General features: G+C 44.9%; 1 protein-coding gene and 1 pseudogene across 1 annotated transcript in view; both read left to right on the top strand.

Moving 5' to 3' along the window:
* LOC119315445 (transcription termination factor MTERF4, chloroplastic-like) overlaps positions 1–1,282 on the top strand; it is a 1,572-nt gene extending 290 nt beyond the window's left edge. The window contains exons 2-3 of the mRNA XM_037590075.1: positions 3–760; positions 848–1,282. Of these exons, the coding sequence (XP_037445972.1) occupies positions 3–760; positions 848–857 (768 nt within the window). The 3' untranslated portion in view covers positions 858–1,282. The remainder of the gene's footprint in view (positions 1–2; positions 761–847) is intronic.
* On the top strand, positions 818–11,401 carry LOC119319265 (annotated as a pseudogene).
* The last annotated feature ends 449 nt before the right edge of the window (positions 11,402–11,850 follow it).

The following is an 11,850-nucleotide window of genomic DNA, read 5'->3' as shown; positions in this document are numbered from 1 at the left end:
AGTTCCTCTGCACCAAGGTCGACAAGGGCCTGTCCCCCATCGTCGCGGGCCTCTCCGGCGTCGGCCTGTCAGATCCCGAGATGGCGCGGCTCCTCTCGCTCGCCCCAGACAGATTCCGCTGTAGATCCATCGTCCCCAATATACACTACTGCCTGTGCATCTTCGTGTCCTACGAGAATCTCCTCTCTGCTGTCAAGCGCAATTTCTACATTCTCACGTCCAACCTTGAGAGAGTGATCAAGCCCAATGTCGCGGCCCTGCGAGAGTTTGGGCTTGGTCCTTGTGCTATTGCCAAGCTGTGCCTCGCTCAGCCATGGCTGCTCACCTGCAACGTAGAGTGTGTCCGGGCGACGGCGGTGTGCGTCCAAGGTCTGGGTATACCCCGAGGATCTGGGATGTTTAGGCATGCACTCAGTGCTGTTGCATTCGTCAGCGAGGAGAAAATCGCCGCCAAAGTGGAGCACCTGAAGAAAACATTCAGGTGGTCGGATGCTGAGGTGGGCATTGCTATTTCTAAGGCTCCAAATGTGCTGAATAAGACTAAGGAGTTTCTGCAGAGAAGGTCAGAGTTCCTCATCTCTGATTTGGGGTTGGAACCCGCATACATTGCTCATCGCCCCGTAATGCTCTCGTACAGCTTGGAGGGCCGGCTAAGGCCCCGGAGCTACGTTGTGAAGTTTCTTAAGGCAAATGGATTGCTAGATCCCGACCGGGACTTGTATTCCGTGCTTGTAGTGACTGAGAAGGTATTCATGGAGAGGTACATATGCCCTCACAAGGAAGCTGCACCATGCCTCGCTCCAGACTATGCTGATGCTTGCAAAGGGCTAATGCCGACTAATTTCAGATTTACATGAAGCAAGGACTGGTTATGGAAATCGCTAACTGTGTATGGCATGACAGTTTTCACCATTCATAGTAAGCTGGTAATTCACATTATTATTTTTTCCCCCTAAATAGAGATTGATTTTCTGCTGTAGTATGTCTTCCATATGCTGGTTTGGTCGCTGCTAATGCCTGATGAAATTGATAGTTTAATTCATGAACCCTGTGGTGTTGATGTAATGATGTTCTAGTTAAGTAGACATGAAAGCATCGCCTGCAATCTCTAGAAATGAGAGTCCATGAATATATTTGTGTTTCTGACTTCCATTTCTAGGATAATGGAAATTGAATATGTGGGTAGACCAATTTCCTTGTGAAACCAGAACCCAGAGAATCAGAAAGGATGAGAACTGTATTGCATCGTTTTCCAGTAAATATATCATATGAGTTGCTTTCATCCAAATTTTTATATCCATTTTCATTTTCTGTCTTTTTTTACATCATTTACAGTTCATTTTTATATCCAGGTTATGTTTAGAAAAATCAGTTTTGCTAAAGCACATCTAGATGTGCTATAAGTATTGCACATCTAAGTCCTATGTCATTGATCTTACGTTGAGATTCGTGTGGATATTTTCTTTTTCTTTTTTCTTTTCCTCTTTATGCTTGATTCACTCACTTAGATGTGCAATAACTAGAGCACATCTAGATGTGCCCTAGACACACCCTTAGAAAATATATGTTTCTATTGGGTGTCTTATTATGCCTTTTGGTTTCTTTCCCATTCTTCTTCTAAGATTTAACATCTTTGTTCCTAAATCCTGTACCTGATTTTACTTCCACTGAGAAAATTTCAAACTTGAAAAGGTAATAATCTATTTGGGACTAAACCATGATCAACAATGACTTAGTCTCGTCATTTACGTCTGTCATAGTTTGTCAGAACTAGAGGGTCTGCTCAGGCCCTGATACTATGCTGTAATGTTTCTCAAGGAAATGGATTGCTCAAGCGCAACCTGAGAACCCAGAGAACTGTATTGCATCATTTTCCAGTAAATATGAGTTGCTTTCATCCATATTTTTATTTCCATTTTCATTTCTGTCTTTTTTTTGTTTTTCATCATTTACAGTTCATTTTTTCTATCCAGGTTATGCTTAGAAATGTATGTTTCCATTCGGTGTCTCATCATGCCTTTTGGTTTCTTTCCCATTTTCCTTCTAAGATTGAATATCTTTGTTCCTAAATCCTGTACCTGATTTTACTTCCGCTGAGAAAATTTCAAACTTGAAAAGGTAATCTATTTGGGACTAAACCATGGTCAACAATGAATTAGTCTCGTCATTTACATCTGTTTGTCAGAACTAGAGGGCCTGCTCAGGCCCTGATACTATGCTGTAAAGTTTCTCAAGGAAATTGATTGCTCAAGCGCAATCTGAGCTACAATAACGTTTTCATGGTGACCAATAAGGTTCTCATTGAAAATTTTCATATTGCCCTCACAAGGAAGCTGCCCCGCACCTCGCTAAAGAATATGCTGCCACTTGCAGAGGGGAAGTGCTATCTAATTTCTTTTTTTTTTCTTGGAATACTTTTTTCTAGAAATCTGATCTCAAAACTGACAGCATTTATTTTGGCGCTAGCTGTTTCTGTTATGAAAAATACTTGGTTGTTCCCCGGATACTTAGAATTTTGGCTACCTTTGGAAAGCTTTATATTACTTTGCAATATTAAATGAATTTTAAATGCATTAGATATCTTGAGGACTACTAGGACTGAAGTTGTAGCCGTTGGGTCCATTTTATGCCAATATCCACACATACAGGTTAAACTTGGACTCTTGGAGTTAACAAGTTGGCATTGCGGTTGACACACTTGAGTTATTTTTCCCTTGTTTCTTTGATTTGTGTCATTCCCTGTTTGCACACAAACCCATGTTATGGTTGAGTAGATAATTAGAGGCGACATGAGCTGGTCGCTCTTCATCTTGTAGCACAAGGAAAGAGTCCTGGAAAGCACAGGAGGTGATGATGGTTCATGTAGCATTACTACTGGGTTCAATTCCATTACGCACATGGTACAGCATATCAGTCGAATTCCAGAGGGATTGATCCTTGCCTCATCTGTACATCCAGCCTATACACAACTCGCCTTACTTAAAGGGTTCATCAGTAACATCAGCGAAGAGGAAGATGCCCGGCATACTTCTTTGATTAGACTCCGTTCTGGCGCTTTCCTGATTCCAATCATCCTTTCAGGTAGCAGTAACCTTTTCTAATTTAAAAGCCTGGCTACCACGGTCCTTTCAGGTATATTCATTCTGTGTGCTAAGTGCTAACTAGAGAAGAGATAGCAGGCATGCACATAGGCTGTACAGGGGATGTTTATCTGGAAATATTGGTTTAGTCTAATCCATCCAAACTCAGTCTTCATTTTACTGAATTTAGGTTAGACGATGCCTTCTTTCTGCCGGGATATGTTGGATGCAGATGCACACCGCCTCAATCCACACACACCGGATATGGATTCTTGAATCTACAAGAATTTCTATGAAAACATTTCATTTGCTTCTCTTCAATGAAAGTTTCATTTGCTTCTCTTCAATGTATCCCAAGAAATTCTTGACCCAACTGATGCTCAATCTTCTTGCAATCACAAAGAAAAAGAAAGAAAGAAGTAACTCGTCAAAATATTTTCGGTCACTCAATTTCTTTTATATTGTGAAAAAAGACAGGGCGTCTATCTAAAGCAAAATCGCTAAAAAAAATTATATCTAAAGAAAAGAGTCTAATCCCAGAGCAGCCCAGCCTCTTTCACGCAGACGAAAAGCCCAGCCCACCAGTAAGTGTCTGTCTGTCAATGTGAGAGAGACTGGCCCACGGCTTCCCCGAGCTCCCTCCCTCCCCCCCTCGCCGCCGGCGCCGCCATGCTCCGGCGCCGAGGCCGCCTCCTCATCCAGATGCTCTCCACTCCCTCCGCCACCATTACCTCCCCTCTCCACCGCCCGGCCACAGCTACACGCTCGGAGCTGCATCCTCTCCTCTCCCCGCCGCCTCCTCTCCGGTGCCACAGCCCCCGGCATCTCCCCGACCACCGGGTTCGCCGTGGAGGAGTACCTCGTCTCCACCTGCGGCCTCACCCGAGCCCAGGCGCTCAAGGCCTCCCCCAAGCTCGCCCACCTCAGGTCCCCCGCCAACCCCGACGCCGTGCTCGCCTTCCTCGCCGGCCTCGGCCTCTCCGGCGCCGACGTCGCCGCCGTCGTCGCCGTCGTCGCCCGGGACCCAAGTTCCTCTGCACCGGCGTGGACAAGGGCCTGTCCCCCATCGTCCGGGGGCTCTCCGGCCTAGGTTTGTCACATTCTGAGATCGCGCGCCTCCTCTTGCAGTCCCCCAACAATTTCCAGTTCCAGATCCATCGTCCCCAAGCTGCAGTACTACCTGCGCCTCTTCGGCTCCTCCGAGAGGCTGCTCCGTGCCACCAACTTCAACACCGCCCTCCTCGCATACAAGAGCAAGGTGGAGCTCAATGTCGCGTTCCTGCGTCAGTGTGGGTTCAGCGATCGCGATATGGCCAAGTTGTGCAGCTCGATACCGAGGATGGTCACCACCGACCTGGAGTGTGTTCAGAGAATGGTGGCATTGACCGAATCTCTCGGTGTGCCCCGGGGATCCGGAATGTTCAGGCATGCTCTCAGTGCTGTCGCATTCCGCGACAAGAAGCAGATCGCAGCCAAAGTGGATCACCTGAAGAAGACGTTAGGGTGGTCGGATGCCGAGGTGAGCACTGCTCTGCCTAAGGCCCTGTTTTTGCTCGCCAAGTCGAACGAATCACTGCAGCACAGCTCCGAGTTCCTCATGTCTGAGGTGGGATTGGAACCGGCGTACATTGCTCATCGGCCAGTAATTCTCTGTTACAGCCTAGAGGGCCGGATGAGACCTCGGTACTACGTTGTAAAGTTTCTCAAGGAAAATGGATTGCTCAAGCACGACCCGAGCTACTATACTGTTTTCAAGGAGACCGAGAAGTATTTCGTGGGGAAGTTCATATACCCTCACAAGGAAGCTGCACCACACCTTGCTGAAGATTATGCTGCAGCTTGCGGAGGGGAAGTGCCCGCTAGATTCAGATTTACATGAACCGAAGAATTCTGAGCAATATGTGTAGAATCACGATGCAGTTCTGAAGCCAACTATGTTTTGGTCATTATTTTGTAATGGAGAAGAACATACATGTTTTCTGAAGATTTATGTGGCTTTCTAAAATCTATCCTTTTATTATGTATTATTTCTCCTTTGTGCCATGCTAATCAGAAGATTACTTATATGTTGAGCTTTTACTTCATAATCTTCATGGGAAGTTCAGTGCTTCATAAATATTTTTTATTGCCATTTTTTGAATTTCAGTTCACGTCATGGTTATCTTGACTTTCAGGATTGTTGGTTGCAGCATCAGAGAAAGGTAGGTCACAAGCTGTAGGTGCATGCCAACTTCAATGGTTAGAGACCCCAGATCTGGGAGAGGCAGTGCTGATTGAGGGGGGCAGCTGGAAGACGTCATGCTTAAGCTTTGGTATGAGATATATGTGATTTTGTCAAGCCGGTCTTCCAAAACTGAAAGGAGTTTTCTGTCTATGAAGCAGGCGTCTTGGGATGATCATCGGATTCCATTCAATTACTTTTAGATGATGCCCATCATCTTTTTGTGCAGTTCATGTTGGCAACCTTGCTAGAGGATACTGTCCGTGCAATGATATAAGCTTGCTAAAGGAAACCCATGTGAGGTACTTCATAATCTAGAGACCTTTACTTTCTCCTTCTTTTTCATCACTAACACATGTTCCTCTCACAAAAAATGGGTACTCGCATTTACCAAAACAAACTGTGAGCTGCATTGGCTTCAGTGGCACGCATCACTGGAATTCATTGGCGCCCTCACTTCCTTTCGTGAATTCGGCGGTCTGTTGAGTTGGTGATTAGTTCACTTGGTATAATCATGTCAGTACAGAACTAAATATCTGTTGAAAACTTGCCCGCTATCTGATAGAACTCCCTCCAATGTTATGTAGAAGGTAAACCTTGATAGCTGGGCAGGTAAAGAAACTGAGGTGGCATGTCAATTTTTTCCCCATCATGCTCTAATTGGTTCGCATGACCTGTCAGCTATCCTGTGTAGAATATGCATGTTCTTTCAGCATTGCTAAACCTGCACAGAACTTAATTTGCTACAGTACGCCCCACTCCATGATGTAGCTTGTGATCTTGATCTGAATGAACTATAGTATGTTCTACTACAGTAGTATGTTCATTGTAGTTAGTTTGTAGCTTGTGATCTTGATGTGAATGAGCTATAGTATGTTCCACTACAGTAGTATGTTCATTGCAGTTAGTTTTTACTGGATCTATCAGGGATGTTATGTAACTCAGAAGATGTTGCCTACTGTTTGCAAATTGTTAAATTATTTCATGGCGTCGGCTTATGTTTGTTCCTTGCACTCATCATCTCTATGGTTGTTGTTTCAGGTTGGAGCATGGAGTGCACAGCCTTGCTCGCGTCTGCTTAGGCCCTATAAGCCGGTTCTGTGGGTATTAGATGCCCTGAGAGTGGATGCAGGACACTTGATTCGTCTGTCTGGTAAATTCAGTTCTCTAGCACATGACAGACAGGCATATCAATCATTTGGACACACATAATGCTATATATGTTGTTAGAACTTAGCCCCTGTATGGAATGCATGAGGTAGGAAAGCACCTATGTAGAACAATATTGCCCTGTTGTGCAATTAGGGCTCAAATCTGCAGCACACTGATTATCATATTGGTTCTAGACTTCATCTTATAGTAAGTATTCAAGTAACCAGAACATTTGCAGCTGTTTGACTGAAACAAATGGCATTAAGTAATATAGGATGGTTCTAGCCTGCCAGGCATATAAACATTGGCCAAAGATACTAGATTGTTCTATATGTGGCAGATGGATTTTGAGTAGGATAGAATATTCTGGGTTGATACTGGCCAAGTGTAGTCCAGATCCGTTCATTGGCAAAAGTTGCTGCTACTAGGCTACTAATAATGTTCCCTTTATATAAATAAACTTGCTGAACCCTGAAACTGAAAGATGTCCTTTACTTAACTGCTAGAACATGTGTATTGTCTCCGCCAGAATTATTATGCTCTTAAATTAGGCAAGGATATTGATCTGCAAGTTTGGGGCAGAAAGTGTTTATTTTCCTAGGTAGCAGTTCACAGTTGGTCTGTACATTCACTGAATAAGTAGCTCTGTAACTTGAACGTGAGGCAGCCTGATATTCACCACTGATTGTATTGAACAAGATGGCATTCTGTACTTGGTCAATTATGCGGATCAAAATCCAGCTGGTGAAATTAGCAAAAGAGTGCCATGGTGTATTATTATTCTTTGGAGATGAATCCCTTCTTGATTTTCTGTTTTGTCTTCTTATTTGTCTTTGTTGATGTGATTTTTTTCACTTTCTTGGTTGATGTGATTTTTTTTCATTATCTTTGTTACAAGACAGTAACATTGGAAAACAGTCTGTATAGCTTATATTGGTCGGTACACTCGGTTTGTGTTAAGCAAGAATTAAGTTTGGTGATCGGACCTCACCATTTGTCCAATTAGGCCAGTCTGTCAGTTCTAGCGTGACAGTGCTCGTGTTGGTGTGTATGTTAGATTTGAATCGTTCAACTCCTCCCTCCTTCTGTATATGTGCTTCCACACTCTGAAATACACGCACACAACACTAGTACTGAACCTTAGTCGAATAACTGGCTGTAGGTGTGTGCCAACTTCAAAGTGTAGAGACCCCAAGCAGATGAGGCATGGCTTATTGAGAGGGGGCAGCTGGAAGAGTTGGCGACCCAACGACCTGGAACATCAACACTTCAAACTTTTCATAGGAGGTATATGTGATTTTGTCAAGCCATTCTCCCAAAATGTCTATGAAGCAGGCGACTTGTGATGATCTGTGGATGCCGTTCAATTGCTTTAAAACCACGCCCATTATCTTTTTGTGCAGTTCATGTTAGCACCCTTGCTATTGTGCTTGCATATTGAGGATACTGCCTGTGTGATGATATAGGCTTGCTAAAGGAAACCCATGTCAGACTTCATAATCTAGAGACTCGTACATTCCTGTCTAGCCTTAGACATATGTTCCACTGTCACAAAAAATGGCGCCGACATTTCTAAAACAAACTGTGAGCTGCATTAGCTTCAGTCGCACTCATCACTGAATTCATCGGAGCCCCCACTTCCTTCCATGATTTTGCGGTCTGTTGAATTGGTGATTAGTTCACTTGGTCTAATCATGATAGTACAGAACTAAATATCTGTAGAAAACATGCCCAGTATCTCAAAGAACTTCCTCCAATGTTATGGAGGTAAACCTTGATAGGCGTGCAGGTAAATAAACTGAGGTGGCGTGTGGATTTTTCTCCATCACACTCTAATTCGTTGGTATGACCTGTCAGCTATCCTATGTAGAATATGCATGTTCTTTCAGCATTGCTAAACCTGCATCGAACTAAATTGGCTACAGTATGTCCCACTCCATGATGCTGCTTGTGATCTTGATGTGAACGAGCTACACTATGTCCCACTCCATGATGCTGCTTGCGATCTCGATGTGAACGAGCTACAGTATGTCCCACTATAGTAGTATGTTACTAGATCTATCAGGGACGTTATGTAACTCAAGAAGGTGTTGCTTATCCTTTGCAAGTTCTTAAATTATTTCGCGGCGCTGGCTTTTGTTTGCTCCTTCTGCTCATCATCTATATTGTTTGTTGTGTCAGGTTTGAGCATGCAGTGTACAGCCTTGCTCGTGTGTGCGATGACTCTATAAGCCGGTACCGCTGGTATCAGTTCCCCTGAGAGGGGATACATGACTGGATTCGTAAGTCGTTCTCTAGCACGAGACAGACAGAGAGACATGCCATATCAATCATTTGGACACACATAATGCTACATATGTTGTTAGAACTTAGCCCCTGTATGGAAGGCGCCTATCTAGAACAATATTGCTCTCATGCTCCGTTCTGCATTTAGGGCTCAAATCTGCAACACTCTGATCATCATATTGGCCCTGGACCTTTTCTTTTAGTAAGTATTACTGTATTAGAGTAACCAGAATATTTAGAGCGCTTTGAAGGAAACAAATGGCATCAAGGCATTTAGGATGATTCTAGCCTGGCCAACATCTAAATATAGGTCCTAGATACTAGATTGTTATATATGTAGCAGATGAATTTTGAGTAGGATAGGATATTCTGAGTTGACTGATACTCTTTGACGTATTTAGATTTGAAAGACATTCTTTGTCGTTGTAAGTAAAAAAGATATCACATTGGACTTAAAATGTACTCCCTCCGTTTGTTTTTATAAGACGTTCAGACAACTTGCTTTGTGCTGTTTTTGAACAGTGTCTGAAAGTCTAAAACGTCTTATAAAAACAAACAGAGGTAGTATACGGTAACATAATTTTGTTGGTCAGATAGGGTTAAAAATGTTGAACAGATTACCACCTCCAATTATGCCATACAGCATAGAGGTAAGCAGCTGTTGGAGGTCATTGGCCTGTACAGTATGTGGATGGGCACATGGCATCTAATAGTAGTTGCACTGTCCTATAGTTGAACTAGTAAACATTTGATCTTAGCTGGCATATGGGTGAGTACTAGTACAATGCATGCATGCTAGGCTCTGACCGTCTTGATCATGGATGATTTCTATACAAGAATAAAGGGTAACGCGGTGCATGTGGTAACAACTGTTAACACTTACAAATATTCAGCAAGTGGATGAAAACCAAACCGACCGGGCTAGAAGTCAACTGCTAACTCCATAAATACCACTAGTGCGGCAATGGCCAACATACTCCAGCAGGTGTGAGAAGCAGAATTAGCGGCAGGCAACAAAAGCTCTCATCAACTCCAGTAGAAGAAAGCCGTGCTGGAAATATGACGATGGAGGCCACTCCTCTCCTGACTCCATACAAGATGGGCAAATTCAACCTCGCGCACAGGTCAGTCAAGTAGCTACTGCTACCGGCAACCGATGGAGTTCTCACGGTCTTCGTCATTCCTAAACTTAATTTTGTGGATGATGCATATGTATGGCAGGGTTGTTCTTGCTCCTGTGACGCGGTGCAGGTCGTATGGGAACATGGCCCAGCCGCACAATGCGCTGTACTACGCGCAGAGGGCGGCGCCGGGCGTCGTCCTCATCGCAGAGGCCAGCGCGGTGTCGAAGATGGCACCAAGGTACCCGCCCGTGCCCGGCCTGTGGAGCCAGGAGCAGGTGGAGGCCTGGAAGGCTGTAGTCGATGCCGTGCACGCCAAGGGCGCCCTCTTCTTCTGCCAGATTTGGCATACAGGCAGCGTCTCGCCCACTGGTGCGTTCCCCTCCCTCAAGTTTCTTTTTCGTTTCTGGTGTAGGAGTAGTAGTTAGCCAGCCTATACTCAACATTTTGGATTCCATTCTTGTGTTGCAGGGTTGGACGCCCCTCAGGGTTGGAAGCACAGGAGATACCCCGAATGGTGAATGACTTCCGCACTGCTGCAAGAAATGCCATCAAAGCCGGTAATTCTTAGTTTCTTACTGAGTTGCTCCTCACCGTTAACATTCATCAGCCACTATGCATGTACCCAAGTAAAGAAACCCATCACCTTGGTAAATTAGTTACCCATGCTAATAATATTGGTGATGCATCTCCTTGGTAAATTAATTACAGGTTTCGACGGTGTGGAGATTCATGCCACCAATGGGTTGCTGATCAACCAGTTCTGGTGGTTCATAGATAACGAAAGGTCCAACTCTCAGCCTCTACAACGCCGTGACCAGCTCATCAAGGCCATCGCCGGTTTGCCACCGAGACCATCACCGCCGTTGCTGACGAGGTGGGTGCGCACCGCCATGGCGTGCGCCTCTCCCCAGTAGCCGACTACGACTCGGACCCGGAGGCGCTCCCACTGCACGTGGTCCGCCTCATGAACGAGCTCGGCGTCCTCTACTGCCACATGGTGGAGCCGAGGAACAGGACCCTGTGCAGCCTTCTGCCTTTCAGGAAGGCGTTCAAAGGTACATTCATCGTGAACGGGGGTTACGACAGGGAGGGAGGAGATGTGGCTGTCGGCGATGGCTATGCCGATCTGGTCTCGTACGGGCGGCTCTTCCTGGCGAACCCCGACCTGCCGGAGCGGTTCAGGAAGAGGGCGGGCCTGAACGAGTATGACCGGAGCACGTTCTACACCTCCGATCCGGTGGTCGGCTACACGGACTACCCTTTCCTTGCTCAGGGGCAGGGGACACGAGTTAGCTAATTGACCTCCGATCCCGCCGGCCACACTTGTTCAAGGGTGTCAGTTGTTCTTGATTCAGATCATCAGGCGAGTCGAGATCAACTAGCTTGACGGTGTGCAGATTGCGCGACTAGATTTGTCGTAGCCGTCTTTTGTTATTTGAGTGCCAATGGTTGCTCGGCGAGTTACTTGTTTCTCAGGTTATTGTTTTCAGTGCTGGCTAAACGTAATCCTGTGAAAAAAACACTCCAAGTTGTCTAGACTTGATACTTCTGTGCAACTCTCTGGTTTAACTCAATAGAGTTCCAGTAGTACGAAGTGCTGATGATCTCTTTTCAGAGCAAGGCTACTTATCAGCTGAGTACAAGTAGTGGAGATTGGTTCGCTTGCTTGTGTTATTCAAGATTCAACAACAATTCGGTTGAATTAACCGTCGGCTTCGAAAGTTCGACCCAACTGATTGTTTGAAAGTAATATGCTTCAAAATCGCCATTCGACACAAATATGGTAAGTGCCTAATCAAGTATCATCGTGTTTCATGCTTGAAATGCAGGACAACTCTTTTTCGGTAAAAGCAGGATGATTGATTCAAATATTCCTACCACATCAAAGCCACATAAAACACAGGTACACATCCTTAAAGCAAAAAAGTTCAGTATGTGTTATAGAATTTCTAAATTTGTTGTCATCTGCTAATATCAGTATATATGT

The sequence above is a fragment of the Triticum dicoccoides genome, chromosome 6A, assembly GCF_002162155.2.
Source record: "Triticum dicoccoides isolate Atlit2015 ecotype Zavitan chromosome 6A, WEW_v2.0, whole genome shotgun sequence".
NCBI lineage: Eukaryota > Viridiplantae > Streptophyta > Magnoliopsida > Poales > Poaceae > Triticum > Triticum dicoccoides.
Note: the sequence above shows the minus strand (reverse complement) of the source record. Positions and strands in the feature narration are given on the sequence as shown.